Source organism: Thamnophis elegans, chromosome 7 (assembly GCF_009769535.1).
Source record: "Thamnophis elegans isolate rThaEle1 chromosome 7, rThaEle1.pri, whole genome shotgun sequence".
Taxonomy (NCBI): domain Eukaryota; kingdom Metazoa; phylum Chordata; class Lepidosauria; order Squamata; family Colubridae; genus Thamnophis; species Thamnophis elegans.
Window position 1 is genome coordinate 80,343,802 of NC_045547.1, and position 15,795 is coordinate 80,359,596.

Here is a 15,795-nt window from a genome sequence, read left to right on the forward strand (position 1 = left end):
CACCTGAGCCACCTAGGTGCAGGCTATGACTCGGGAGCCACCTGCAGTGGAGCATAGAGGTATTCCCTTGAGGGATCCTTGGTGCTCTCTGAGCTTGGTTGTTGTTTTTCACACAGACGTTTCATTACCCAGCTAGGTAACGTCATCAGGGGTTCCTCTGCCAACGTTCCCTGCAGCTGCTGCTGTTGTCACAGAGTTACTGTGCAACCAGGATGGATAGAAAGATCAGCACCTGAGCCCAGCTACATGGAGCACAATTAACCGAGGCCATCATCCAGGCTTTCTCAACCTTGATGATGAGTGGACTTCAACTCCCAGAATTCTCATCAGTGACCGCGTTGGCTGTGGAATTCTGGGCTTGGAAGTCCACCCATCTGGGAAAGGCCAAGTTAGGAAACAGCTCTTTAAGCCAGCATTTCTCAACCTGGCAACTTGAAGATGGGTGGCCTTCAACTCCCAGAATTCCCCAACAAGCACGATTTCAGATGGTAGGATTTCGACTCCCAGAATTCCTCACAAAGTGTAATTTAAGTTGTCTGGACTTCAATCCCCAGAATTCCACAGCCAGCATGCTTCCAGATGGATGGACTTCAATTCCCAGAATTCCTCAGCCAGCATATTTCCAGATTGGTGGACTTCAATTCCCAGAATTCCCCAGCCAGCATGCTTCCAGATGGATAGACTTCAATTCCCAGAATTCCCCAACAAGCACGCTTTCAGATGGTGGGATTTCAACTCCCAGAATTCCCCAACAAGCACGCTTTCAGATGGTGGGATTTCAACTCCCAGAATCCCTCAGCCAGTGTAATTTAAGTTGTCTGGACTCAACTCCCAGAATTCCTCAGCCAGCACACTTTCAAATGGATGGACTTCAATTCCCAGAATTCCCCAGCCAGCATACTTCCAGATGGATGGACTTCAATTCCCAGAATTCCCCAGCCAGCACACTTCCAAATGGATGGACTTCAATCCCCAGAATTCCCCAACAAGCACGCTTTCAGATGGTAGGATTTGAACTCCCAGAATTCCTCACCCAGTGTAATTTAAGTTGTCTGGACTCAACTCCCAGAATTCCTCAGCCGGCACACTTTCAAATGGATGGACTTCAATTCCCAGAATTCCCCAGCCAGCATGATTCCAGATGGACTTCAATTCCCAGAATTCCCCAGCCAGCACACTTCCAAATGGATGGACTCCAACTCCCAGAATCCCCACGCCCTGATCCCCCCCTTCCCTCTACACTGGCCAATCCCCCGGAGCGGAGGGGGCTTCCCAGGCAGGACCCCCAGCCTGGAAAGGACCCGGGGTGGTGGTGGTGAAGAAGAGGCATCCCACCGCACCGCACCTGCGCCCGGCATCCCCGGCTGGGCTCTCTCAGCGGCCAGGCCTGGTGGGGACTTGGCGTCCTTGCAGGCGCGGCCAATGAACGGCGGAGGTGGAGCTTGGCGGCGATCGCCCCGGAGCGGGGTCTTCTTGCAGCCGGGCCGGACGGCGGCGGCGGAGGAGGAGGAGATCCCGTTGCATCCCTGCCTCTCTGCGGGGTCTCCGGACGGGACGATGAGCCCGGCGTTGCAAAGCCTCCTCCCCGGGCGAGCCGGGCGCTGGAGCCGGACCAGCGCCGCCAAGAGAGCGGCCGCTTTGCTGGCTGCGGCTTACGGGCTGAAGATCCTCTGGCCGCTGCTTTGCAAGCGGCTGCGGCGGCAGCAGCGGAGCGGCCAAGATGCTGCCAAGCGAGAGAAGGAGGAGGAGGAGGAAGCAGCGACGGGGTCGTTGCACCGGCCCGAGCCGGCTGCCAGCAGAGCCTCTCCGGCCGCCAATGCGGAATTCCTCCGGCAACTCCTGGCGCTGCGCAAGATCTTCTTCCCGCGGCTGGTCAGCCCCGAGAGCGGCTGGCTTTGCCTGCACTCGGTGGCGTTGGTGTCGCGGACCTTCCTCTCCATCTACGTGGCCGGGCTGGACGGGCAGATCGTGAAGAGCATCGTGGAGAAGCGTCCGCGGAGCTTCGCCTGCAAGTTGCTCAAGTGGCTGCTGGTGGCCATCCCGGCTACCTTCGTCAACAGCGCCATCCGTTACCTGGAGTGCAAGCTGGCCCTGGCTTGCCGCACCCGCCTGGTGGATCACGCCTACCTGACCTACTTCGACCACCAGACCTACTACAAGGTGACCAACATGGACGGCAGGCTGGCCAACCCCGACCAGTCGCTGACCGAGGACATCATGATGTTCTCCCAGTCGGTGGCTCACCTTTACTCCAACCTGACCAAGCCCATTTTGGATGTGGGGCTCACGTCCTACACGCTCATCCGGACGGCCCAAGCCAGGGGGGCCAGCCCCGTGGGACCCACGCTGCTGGCCGGCCTGGTGGTCTACACCACGGCCAAAGTGCTGAGAGCCTGCTCCCCCAAGTTTGGCAAGCTGGTGGCCGAGGAGGCCCACCGGAAGGGTTACCTGCGCTACCTCCACTCGCGGATCATTGCCAACGGGGAAGAGATCGCCTTCTATAGAGGCCACAAGGTAAGAGGACCAGAGACGGGATGGACGACGGAGGGAAAGAGAGGGGCCTAAGGCGGCTTTGTTGTTGCTGTTGCTGTAGTTCTTGGTAGGTTTTTCTCCAAGAACATCTGGAGCATCTTCTGGAGTGGTGGGCACAATGAGATATATATCTGCCAAGCAAAACTCTACACCGGAGACAGGAAGGGCATCCGTCCAGTAAACACTCTGCTAGCTCCAGTTGCCCAGACACCACCCTGCAAGGGATTATGGGTTGTTAAACGAGGACATGATGATCTGGAACATCTGCTCAGGGCAAAAAAATAAATAAACCCCACTGAATTAATGGGGTATCCAAGATCTAAAGCAATGCTATCAAACTTGGCAAACTTTCAAGAGGTATGGCTATGGAGATTATCAGTCATCCAGGTCATGGTTGTTTCAAAGGTGCTTTTTTCAAGAGGCAACTGGACTTTCTGGTGAATTTCCAAAGAAAATTCTGTTTTCTTTCTTTGAAAATTCATCAGAAAGTCCAGTTGCCTCTTGAAAAAAAGCACTTTTGGGACTTTCAAGATGTCCGGACTTCAACTCCTAGAATTCCGCAGCCGGAGTGTTGAAGGCCACACAACTTCAAAGTTGCCAAGTTTTGAGAAACGCTGATCTAGAGGTTGCCAAATTGGCTCCTTTCTCTCTGCTTGGTTAGCAATATTGTGGTTAGCAGAATGGAAGCGGGCAAGAGAAGACAACCGTAGGTTAGAATTTGTTAGGTAACCTCCCTCCCAAAAATGCATTGTAGTGGGTTTTTTTTCCTTTGCATAAATTAAATTTACTCAACAGGATGGAATTCTGTTCTGCCAGCAGTTGTGGCTATAAAGCAGCTGTGTAGACTTTTAATCTATTATCTTCCTGATTATTCTTCCTCCACCCATCTCTGTGACTTTGCACATTAATCTTCTAATGTAGACATTTAGTTGATTACAGAGGCTATTTAAATACTCTTCCAGCCTATCAAGTCTGTGGAAATCCTGTATCTTTTCATTTCAGCATAAACGCTTTGCTGAGTGGATTGCAGTGAGAATTTTTTTAAAATGCAATATTTATATCATGTCATTTTAAACAGGGAGATTCTACTTTTTACTATGTTTAAATTATGGAAAATAAGAGGAAATCAGTAAAAAAAAAATCACTAATGCAAGCATAATATTATTTAACCTTATCCAATGATAAGGCACTGCATAGCAGAGATGGTATTCTGCCAGTTCGCCCCGGTTCATGAAAACCGGTAGCGGCAGCTGCAGGCTCCGCCCACCCGCTTAGATGTCATCACGGACGCTCTGCGCATGCGCAGAAGATTCTATGCACTCGCAGAAGCTCCCAGTTCCAAACCAGATAAGAGGAAACCATTACTGCTGCATAGCATATCAAAATAGTAGCTATGTGACAATAATTTCAGTCTGGAACTAAATACTTACTATTAAGATCTCCATTGTATTGTTAATGTAGCATATATATTTGTGTGTGTGTGTGTGTTTATATAATACGTTGATGAAATAAAAGGTAGACAAAGCAAATTTAACGAAAGTAGAATGCCTTATCTTACCTTTGAAATTATTCCTTCCAACCCCTAAAAATAATGACCTTATTTGCTATTGCTCTTATAAAATGTTCATTAAGACTAATGGATTTCAAGTCCCGTAGGATTGTATAATATGTATTGATACTTAGAATATGTGAAATGTCTGGATCAGATATCAAGTTGTCCCAAATGTGCTCCCCCCCCCCCCCCCAAGAAGCAACTGGACTTTCTGGTTTTTCTTTGAAGACTTTTTGCTGAGTTGTGGAATTCAATTTTTTTTACTACGGGTTCTGTGGGTGTGGCTTGGTAGGTGTGCCAGGGGAGGGATATTGCAAAATTTCTGTTTACTCCCCACTCCAGGGGAAGGATACTGCAAAATGCCCATTCCCTCCCCACTCCAGGGGAAGGATATTGTAAAATCTCCTTTCCCAGCACACTCCAGGGGAAGGATACTGCAAAATCTCCATTCCCTCCCCACTCCAGGGGAAGGATACTGCAAAATCTCTATTCCCATCCTTCCAGGGGAAGGATACTGCAAAATCTCTATTCCCACCCCACTCCAGGGGAAGGATACTGCAAAATCTCCTTTCCCAGCACACTCCAGGGGAAGGATATTGCAAAATCTCCATTCCTATCCCACTCCAGGGGAAGGATACTGCAAAATCTCCATTCCCACCCCACTCCAGGGGAAGGATATTGCAAAATCTCCATTCCCTCCTCACTCCAGGGGAAGGATACTGCAAAATCTCTATTCCCACCCCACTCCAGGGGAAGGATACTGCAAAATCTCCTTTCCCTCCCCACTCCAGGGGAAGGATACTGCAAAATCTCCATTCCCTCCCCACTCCAGGGGAAGGATACTGCAAAATCTCCATTCCTATCCCACTCCAGGGGAAGGATACTGCAAAATCTCCATTCCTTCCCCACTCCAGGGGAAGGATACTGCAAAATCTCCATTCCTTCCCCACTCCAGGGGAAGGATACTGCAAAATCTCCATTCCTATCCCACTCCAGGGGAAGGATACTGCAAAATCTCCATTCCCTCCCCACTCCAGGGGAAGGATACTGCAAAATCTCCATTCCTTCCCCACTCCAGGGGAAGGATACTGCAAAATCTCCTTTCCCAGCACACTCCAGGGGAAGGATATTGCAAAATCTCCATTCCTATCCCACTCCAGGGGAAGGATACTGCAAAATCTCCATTCCCACCCCACTCCAGGGGAAGGATACTGCAAAATCTCCATTCCTTCCCCACTCCAGGGGAAGGATACTGCAAAATCTCTATTCCCACCCCACTCCAGGGGAAGGATACTGCAAAATCTCCTTTCCCTCCCCACTCCAGGGGAAGGATACTGCAAAATCTCCATTCCCTCCCCACTCCAGGGGAAGGATACTGCAAAATCTCCATTCCTTCCCCACTCCAGGGGAAGGATACTGCAAAATCTCTATTCCCACCCCACTCCAGGGGAAGGATACTGCAAAATCTCCTTTCCCTCCCCACTCCAGGGGAAGGATACTGCAAAATCTCCTTTCCCTCCCCACTCCAGGGGAAGGATACTGCAAAATCTCCTTTCCCTCCCCACTCCAGGGGAAGGATACTGCAAATCTCCATTCCCTCCCCACTCCAGGGGAAGGATACTGCAAAATCTCCATTCCTTCCCCACTCCAGGGGAAGGATACTGCAAAATCTCTATTCCCACCCCACTCCAGGGGAAGGATACTGCAAAATCTCCTTTCCCTCCCCACTCCAGGGGAAGGATACTGCAAAATCTCCATTCCCTCCTCACTCCAAGGGAAAGATGCTGCAAAATCTCCATTCCCTCCTCACTTTGGGGCCAGCCAGAGGTGGCATTTGCCGGTTCTCTGAACTATTCAAAATTTCCACTACCGGTTCTGCAGAACCTGTCAGAACCTGCTGAATTTCACCCCTGGTTTCACTTCTCATCCAAGAAGCTTCTTCATCTCATAGAGCTGAAGAAGCATCTTCGATGAGAAGCGAAATGCCTTCAGATAAAAACCAGAAAGTCCAGTTGCCCCTTGGAAAAAAAACAACGCATCTTTGGCACAACCATGACCTGGATGGGTAAGAATCTCCATAGACCTCAGATATCAAGGTGTCTTGGATACAAATGGGAAAAAAATGTATTTGTGCATACAAATCGCAGTGCTGGATTTTATAGCTGGCTTTGTGAGTGATGTGCTTCTTGTATGAAGCCCCTTGCAAGTCTTTTAAGTTAAGATCCACGCTTTTTAGTTGATTCAGCTCTTCGGAAATGTCCCTGCCTTGCATTCTGAAAAGGAATAGTCACCGTTCCACACCAAAGGATGAAACATCATCACACAAATATAAACACATAAAAAACACACGTGCATGTGATTCTTGACTCACAACCACATTTGAGCCCAAAATCTCTGCTCCTAAGTGAGACGCTTGTTAAGTGATTCCCCCCCCCTCGGTTTTACGGCCTTTCTTGCCACGGTTGCTAAGTGAATCACTGCCGCTGTTAAATTAGTCACATGGGTTGTTAAGTGAATCTGGCTTCCTCATTGAGTTTGCTTGGGAGAAGGCCGCCAAAGGGGGAATCACGTGACCCCTGCAGCCGTCATAAATATGAATCTGTTGCCAAGTGTCTGATCACGTGACCACGGAGATGCGCAATGGTCGTAACTGTGAAAAACGGTGCTAAATCCCTTTTTTTGGTGCCATTGTAACTTTGAGCAGTCCCTAAATTAACTGTTTTAAGTGGAGGACTACCGGTAGGGGCGTGTCTGATCAATTTTTACGGGATGTCCTTATAGATCACATTCTTTTTTTGTTTGTTTTGTATTTATATGTTTTTCTTTCATATATATGTGTGTGTTTGTGTGTGTGTGTGTGCTTAATAAGCATTGTATTGTCTGAGTCAATGTACAAATATATGTTGTGGCCCACCAGTGGCCAGCGGAGTTGGCAGCAGACTCGGACAGTGAGGAGGTTGGGGAGGAACCTGGGCCAGTCCCGGAGTCTGGGGAAGGCTCTGAGGAGGGCTCTGGGTCGGAGGCAGAGAGGGGGCCAGGACCCATTTGACAGTTCTCAGCTGCCTTCAGAGTTAGACATCAGTGGGGCAGAAGAACAGCTGGAGCCTGTTCCCAGTGTGCGCATGTGCAGAGTTGCCAGATGAAGGGAACAGCTAAAAGAACAGGGGTCGACTTGGGAGTAAGGCCACAGGGGGACGATGAATGGCCCCTCCCAGAGGAAATAAAAGAGGAGCGAAAGGGGAGTGGAGTTTGCAGGAGGCAATTAGTTCCCTTAATTGATTTGTGACTCTCCAAGACTCCTGGCCAAGTTCTGCAGAGATCGGCCTGGCAGCTCTCCAAGCCAGATAAGGTCTGTGACCGTAAATCCTCTCTTGAGAGACTTTGCTGGATGTGAATGAGCAGAATTCAGTCAATCAATAAAGGGTTTTTTTGTCGGGACCAGGAGTTTGCTTCAGGCTCTTGGGAAGCCTCGGTCAGAACAATATATAATACCGTATATACTCGAGTATAGGCCGACCCGAATATAAGCCGAGGCACCTAATTTTACCACAAAAAAACTGGAAAAGTTATTGACTCGAGTATAAGCCTAGGGTGGGAAATGCAGCAGCTACCGGTAAATTTCAAAAATAAAAATAGATACCAATAATGTTTTTGAATATTTATTTCAAAGAAAAACAGTAAACTAGCGGTGTATTCAATGAAATACTTCACTCACCTCATGATGCTGATGTCCCGCTGTGATGATGATGTCCCGTGCAGCCGCGGGAGCGATGTCCCGCCTCCTATGACACACGGCACAGTGATTCCTATCATTGGATCACTGTACCAGAGGAGGTGGGACATCACTATGTGGCTGCTTGCCATAACAAGGAGGAGGTGGGACATCGTTGCAGAGCGGCAGGAGGGGGAGGAAGGGGAATCGTAAGACAGCCCTGCATTACATTAGAACGTGAGGAGGGGGGATGGTGCGGTGCGTGCTGCGCGGCAAACTGACACAGAGGGAGGGGAAACTCACAGGGGCACTGGGCCATTCACGAGTGTCACCCAGCGGCATGGCCCCGCCCCTTTTTCTCCTCCATTTCGGGCAAATTTTTCACTGACTCGAGTATAAGCCGAGGCGGCTTTTTTCAGCCCAAAAAGTGGGCTGAAAAACTAGGCTTATACTCGAGTATATACAGTAATAGCAATAATAACATTCCTCACTTATATATATAATGATATTCTTCCAATTTCTGATTTCTTCCTTATTTATCTAACCATTGGTAAAACAAATCTCGTTAAAAAGTATTCTTTATCTTGTTACACTTAAATTCAAGCATTTTCGCTTTGTTTTTTTTGTTTAAATTTACAGGTGGAAATGAACCAACTTCAGAAAAGTTACAAAGCTCTGGAGGAGCAGATGAATATCATTTTGTCCAAGCGCTTATGGTACATCATGCTTGAGCAGTTCCTGATGAAATACGTCTGGAGTAGCAGCGGGTTGATTATGGTGGCGGTGCCCATCATTACGGCAACAGCATTCGCGGATGGCGGTAAAAGCGCTTGAATTTGAATTTGGGTGAAACAGAAGCCTGGGAAGAAAAGGCATAGAAGAGACATATCTCTTCTATGCGAGATAACAGGTAGTCCTCGACTTACAACCACAATTGAGCCCAAAATGTCTGCTGTTTGGCGAGACGCATGTTAAGCGAGCTTCGCCCCATTTTACAAACTTCCTGACCTTGTTCTTAAGTGAATCGCTGAAGCTGCTAAGTTAGTAACCTGGTTGTTAAATGAATCGGGCTCCCCCATTGACTTTGCTTGCCCGAAGGTCGCAAAAGGGGATCACGTGATCATTGGGCACAGCAACGGTCATAAGGATGAAGCAGCTGCCGAGGGTCTGAATTTGAATGTGATCATGGGGATGTTGCAGAGTTTTCATAACTGCGAAAAATGGTGATAAGTCACATTTTTCAGTGCCTTTATAACTTTGACTGGCCACTAATGACCTGTTGTAAGTCAAGGATTACCTGTAGTTACTATGCCCATAAATTTTATACTATTACTGTGTAAATGAGTTGAGTTTTAAAACCAGTGATTATTACCTGATACCTCGGTAAGAGTGAAGGGTTTTTATTGTTTATTGTAATTCGTCAAATTAATTCATATCCCTCGCCTAACTTCCCTGTTGTATGTGAAGAAGACCGGGAAATTCAAAAAAGAAATCACTGGAATAAAAATATGGCAAATCACGCTGACCTTACAAGTGCCGTGCCATTTTAAATCTAATATTTTATTTTAAAATAATAATCCCCAAATTTGTTATTTTTTAAAAAAAATTAGGATGTTACGTATTGTCTGTCCCGTTCAATTGCATCTGATTGTGCATAGCTGCTTCTCACTAAACTGGACAGGTGGGAACATCCATTGGGACAATAAGAGACAGGAAATTCATTCAATTCATAGATAATAACCATAGATAATAACTCTTCCCACAGCCTGACATGGGAAGTGCGCCTTTGGCGTTGAGTCATGTCGGCCACATGACCACGGAGATGTCTTCGGACGGCGCTGGCTCTTTGGCTTTGAAACGGAGATGAGCACTGCCCCCTAGAGTCGGGAATGACTAGCACATATGTGCGAGGGGAACCGTAATGTTAAACTGTAGGTGTAGATCTCCACGTAAAATATAAGCTTAATTTGAGCCTTAATGCTAGGCTCAACTTCTTATTGATATCTATATTTTCCCTCCTCAAAATACTAGAAGTGTCTTGTAATGATGACAGAAATTCTGAAGAGCCAGAGTCTATTCCCAGCCATTGCTTTTTCTTCTGGTGTATTAGAATATTTTCAAGAAAATATTAAAAATATTGCTTCTGAATGAAGGCAAAAATATGTGACCCAGTATAATGTTGCAGGATCCAATTGGTTCCATTGACTTTTTCTCTCTTCGATAGATTTGGACAATGGCCAAAAACAAGCCATGGTTAGCGAACGAACGGAAACCTTCACTACCTCACGGAATTTATTAGTTTCTGGAGCAGATGCCATTGAACGGATTATGTCTTCCTACAAAGAGGTACTCCATTAACTTAGTCTTGGTTCAAGGAAAGGGAAATATATTGTAAACCTCATAAGGCACTCCTAAATATAAAGTTTGTGTTCTGACTCCCCCCCTCGGCCCACACCAAAGCACTCCGAGCCAAAGAAACGTTACGGAATTTATTCACAGACAGACAGGTCCTTGGCAGCAAACCAGCACAGATAAGCCTTGGCAGCAATCCAGCCTGCCAAACTAACATCACAGTTCTCCAACATTAGCTAATGCGTTGACTTCTGCAAAAGGGGCGTGTGCACAAGCATTCCTTTTATAGTCTGGAGAGGAGCCTAAGTACCACCATCTGAGTGCAATTACCTCCTGTAACTGCGTAATTGTTCTTTACGCCTATTAGCTCTCCGGTGCCGGGCATCTAGGAACAACTCCCTTGACTCCTCCCCACTGCTGACGTCCGGATCACACTCCTTTGTCTCCTCCCCACTGGTCCAAGGCTCAGGCACCTCCTGGTGGCCAACCAGCCTCTCTGCGCCCTGCTTGAAGTCGGAACCCTGTCCAGGGTCCTCCACATCCTCCAAAGCCGACTCATAGGGCCCCTCGCTGTTGGAGTCTGGTGGCAGCTCCAATGGCTCCTGCTGGGCCACAACAAGTTTGTATCCTGGGAAAGTGTTAAAAGTTTATGTGAAAATGAAAACTGGACAAAATTTAAATTATGCTGTCAATCTTCTTCTTTTAACAACCCCATAATCTCTTGAGGGGTGGAGTCTGGGGAACTGAATGGATCTGAGTGTTGATTAGCCAGATGCCCTTCCTGTCACCAGTGTGGAGTTTTGTCCACCAGATATATATCTCATTGTGCCCAGAGAGAGAAATATCTGCTTTTATGTAGGATCAATGGTGGGTTCTTACCAGTTTGGCCGAACTGGTAATGGTATGGTGGCGTGGGTCGTTGGAACCGGCAGTGACCCAGGCCTGCCACGCCCCCGAACCGGTTCCCCGGTTGCTGCCGTTGCTGCTGCCATCTTGTTTTCTAGTTTTGTGCAGGACAATTGTAATTTAACTGCAAGCGAACCAGCAGTAAAGCCAGGCAGATCATTGAAGCTACTGGTTCGCTCTCAGATCGTCGAAGCTACCGGTTCGCTCTCAGCTGATTGTCGGAGCGAACTGCTGATCATAGGAGCTACCGGTTCACTCTCATCTGATAGTCGGAGCTACCGGTTCGCTCTCACATCATCGGAGCTACCGGTTTGCTCTCAGCTGATTGTCAGAGAGAACTGCTGATCATAGGAGCTATCGGTTCGCTCTCATCTGATAGTCGGAGCTACCGGTTCGTTCTCACATCATCGGAGCTACCGGTTCGCTCTCAGCTGTTTGTCGGAGAGAACCGCTGATCATACGAGCTACCAGTTCACTCTCATCTGATCATCGGAGCTACCAGTTCGCTCTCAGATGATCGGAGCTACCGATTCGCTCTCAGCTGATTGTCGGAGAGAACCGCTGATCATAGGAGCTACCGGTTTGTTCTCAGCTGATTGTCGGAGCTACCAGTTCACCAGAACTGGTCCAAACCGGCTGAATCTCATCATTGACTGCCTGGATTTCAAAGGATTTGAAAGTCTGCAGAAAAAAGTTGTACATTTTAAGAAGAATTGAAAAAGATTATTATTATTTTTTTTTAAAAAGGCTCCTTAAACATTTTTAGGCTGATCACCAGATACTGGCTGACCTCGCTTCCTCTTTCTAAGGTCGGTTTGCCAAAATGAGAACCCTTTTCTTCATTTGAAGTGATCTATGAGTGCCTGATCCCTTCCTCGGAAATTGTGCTGTTTTCTGCAGAAGCCCCAGCCTGCGGCACTTAAGCTAGATAACAAGGTTCACTAATCACTTATGGTGCTCTTAATTCAATTGAAGCGGGGTGCCACGGAATCGGGATTAAGTGGAGGCAAGCCAGTCCAATTGTTCACATGGCAAATCTCTGCTATTTTCTGGGTGCATTTTGTGCAGTATTTGCAAAATAATAACAGGCACGGCAAAACTTTTTCAAACTTTTTAGATATCCCTCCCTCCCCCCCACTCTCACACACGAACATACACACACAGACGGTTGTTCTGGTGAGAGATGCATGCCACCTTGAGCTTCTGAACAATAGGCAGGACGGTGAAAGGATAGAGTAGAATAGAATAGAATAGAATAGAATAGAATGCAGAAAATAGAATAGAATGCAGAAAATAAAATAGAATAGAATAGCGCAAGAGTAGAGTAGAATAGAATAGAATGCAGAATAGAAGAATAGAGTAGAGTAGAATAGAATGCAGAATAGAGTAGACTAGAGTAGAATAGATTAGAAGAGAAGAGAACAAACTAGAATAGAATAAAATAGAATAGAATGCAGAATAGAATAAAATAGAATAGAATGCAGAATAGAATAGAATGCAGAATAGAATAGAATAGAATAGAATGCAGAAAATAGAATAGAATGCAGAAAATAGAATAGAATGCAGAAAATAGAATAGAATGCAGAATAGAATAAAATAGAATAGAATGCAGAAAATAGAATAAGAATAGAATAGAATTCAGGGGTGGAATTTGCTTACCTTCCCTGCTAGTTCACAAATGTGAGAGCGTGCCTCTGCACCTGCGCTCAGTCGTCCGCGCATGTGCTTTTCATGGAAAAAGGGCCAAAATGGGATGCCGTAGAGCCGGGGCAGGTGGGCGGGGCCACCTGCGATCTCCGCCACCAGTTCAGGCGAAGCGGTCAGAATTGGTAGAATACCACCTCTGTTTGAATTGTGATCGGTTGTTTGTTTTGCAGGTGGCAGAATTAGCCGGCTACACGGCCCGTGTTTACAACATGTTTTCAGTCTTCGATGAAGTAAAGAGAGGCATTTACAAAATGTCAGATCTTACTCCGGAACGGGAAAGCAGCAACAAGAAAAGGAGTAAAGCCAAACAATGCATTAATGGCCCCTTAGAAATAAAAGGTAATCAATACATTTGTTTCTTGATTTCTTTTTAATAGTTGACATCTGGGTACAATTTAACCCTAAAATGATGGGACAGCTTTATATCATCTCATCTTAAATGTGTACAGTATGTTTTTTTACTAGATTTGTCCTGCTTTTATAATTTACTAGCTGATAACTCAGCGTTGCCCAGGTATTAGTTTATAGCGGGAAAATGTCTGAACCAAACGTAATTTCTAATGTTGGATTTTCCCCCTTACCAGAGAGATCCCCCCCCTTGTGGAGTACTGTGAAACTGTTACCATGGCAACTCCACTGCGCTGTACAGTAGACGCCAATAAGGCAGTACAGTAGAAGCCATTTTAAGGCACAACAGGCTGTATCTTAACAGAATACACACTCTGAGGAGTTTTAGGGGTGTTTTAACCCCACGGTATTTGTATTCAGAGAATAAATCTGTGTACCAAGTTTGGTTGAAATTGCTCGAGGCGTTCCAGAGTTATGCTGGAACACACACACTAACAGGCATGTATGTATGTATGTATGTATGTATGTATGTATGTATGTATGTATAGATAGATAGATAGATAGATAGATAGATAGATAGATAATAGATAGATAGATAGATAGATAGATAGATAGATAGATAGATAGATAGATAGATACATACATACATACATACATACATACATACATACATACATACATAAAGGAATAATCTATAACTTTTCTATAAACTGGCAGTGGATACAACGGGAAAGGATTACTTAATTCCACCATTTCTAGCCAGTCAAATTGGCAAACTTAACAAGCAAAGTTCTTTAACCCTGTGTGCCTTTGCCCACAATCGGATCTGACCCAGAAAAGTAGATTAGTATTTCTTTACTTATGCATTAACAAGGAGAGGCCCTCACAAATACAGGTGAGGAGCCCTTAAAAAGGGTAAAGAATATACAATGATATACAGTTCAAACATACTGCATGCGTTGGAATGTGTTCTTTCATTGGTTAGCATTGTTTGACTCATTGCTGGTGGGTATTACATGAATATTCATGAATATTACATGAGTGGTGCGATGGCCTAGAGGTGGAGCTCTCGCCTCGCAATCAGGAGGCTGTGAGTTCGCCCCTAGGTAGAGGCAGATATTTCTCTCTCTGGGCACAATGAGTATATATATCTGCTGAATAAAACTCCGCATTGGCGACAGGGAAGGGCATCTGGTCAGTAAATATTCAGCTCCATTCAGTTGCCCATACTCCACCCCGCAAGGGATTATGGGGTAATTTAAAGAAGACGATGATGATTCATGAATATTACATGAAAGGTAATATTCTTAGCATGGTCTTGTTAATGCCTAATTGTATATTCAGTGGGCGTGGTTTTCACATTGTAATGAAGCATAATGAATAAATAACAGTTGAATGAGCTTTAATGCATGATTGAACACAGGGCTAATTTAGTATGTGAGAGAAAGCAGCTGCCAACACCATTAGAATAAATGAATGAATAAATGGAAGGATACTAAGGTGGGCTAAAAGACCTAATTATGGCTAACAGTTCTATATTCCATGTTTAATATCAAATACTCTGATCAAAGATGAGGTTTTGCACCATTAAGCAGAAAACAATTGCTGACAGTTGCTGAAGTGGCAGTAAATATTTTTACACATCTGGGAACCAGCAGACCCAGACGGGGAGTTTCCTGTTATCTTGCAAGATGTGTCCTGTTTTGTCACACATGATCTATAAGGTGCTGACCATGTATATTTTAGGAATAGTAACGGTTGGCCATCTGGCATAGACAGTTTTGGTTCCTCTCATTACCTTATACGCTTAGATACTGCCTCTACAGATGATGACGTAATTTGCACTATAAATGTATGGCTTTAAGAACCCTTCGGGGTTCAAACTTTTGATGCTTGTTTGGCATGTTTGAACCTGCGCATTCAATAAACTTTTCCTATGTTGCATCGCTTGGCTTCGTTGTTCTCCTCATTCTACAACATTTTCTGGCACCCCAGATGGGACTGATAAAGTTATATCCACCAGGGAATGAGGGTTGCAGGCTATGCCATTGTCGAGAACAATTGCAGGAATTTTGGTACGTCTAGTTTAATGAAAAGAAGGACGAGGGGTGACGTGATCGTAGTCTCCCAATATTTGAGGGGTTACCACAAAGAAGTGGAGGTCAACCTATTCTCTAAAGCACCTGAAGGCAGGACAAGAAGCCATGGATGGAAACTAATCAAGGAGAGAAGCCACCTAGAACTAAAGACAAATTTCCTGGCGGTGAGGACAATTAACCAGTGGAATGGCTTCCCTCCAGATACTGTGGGTGGTCCAACTTTTTAAGAAGAGATTGGACAGCCATTTGTCTGAAATTGTATAGTGTCCTGCTTGTGCAAGGGGTTGGACTAGAAGACCTCCAAGGTCCCTTCCATAACTCTGTTATTCTGTTAGTACTTAACAAAGCATACTACTCAATTGGTATAACGTTCTATTTCAGCTAAGGCCCCAGGTTACATCTGTCAACATTTTAAAAATAGCCCCGCTGTGCTTGAGTGCTAGCTACCTGCCTCGAATATCATCCCTGGGCTTTGAGGTTGTGCAGATGAAGTCAAGAAACTCTTTTAAAATGAAGAGTGAAAAGGAAGAGACAGTTTGGATGATTCAAATGAAGATCCATGCAGATTTTCCCTTACCTAGTGGATA

At 45.9% G+C, this 15,795-nt stretch overlaps 1 protein-coding gene across 1 annotated transcript in view; it reads left to right on the top strand.

The window, feature by feature from the left end:
- The first annotated feature begins 1,162 nt into the window (after positions 1–1,162).
- ABCD2 (ATP binding cassette subfamily D member 2) overlaps positions 1,163–15,795 on the top strand; it is a 34,561-nt gene continuing 19,928 nt past the window's right edge. The window contains exons 1-4 of the mRNA XM_032220697.1: positions 1,163–2,514; positions 8,436–8,616; positions 10,021–10,142; positions 12,932–13,100. Of these exons, the coding sequence (XP_032076588.1) occupies positions 1,189–2,514; positions 8,436–8,616; positions 10,021–10,142; positions 12,932–13,100 (1,798 nt within the window). The 5' untranslated portion in view covers positions 1,163–1,188. The remainder of the gene's footprint in view (positions 2,515–8,435; positions 8,617–10,020; positions 10,143–12,931; positions 13,101–15,795) is intronic.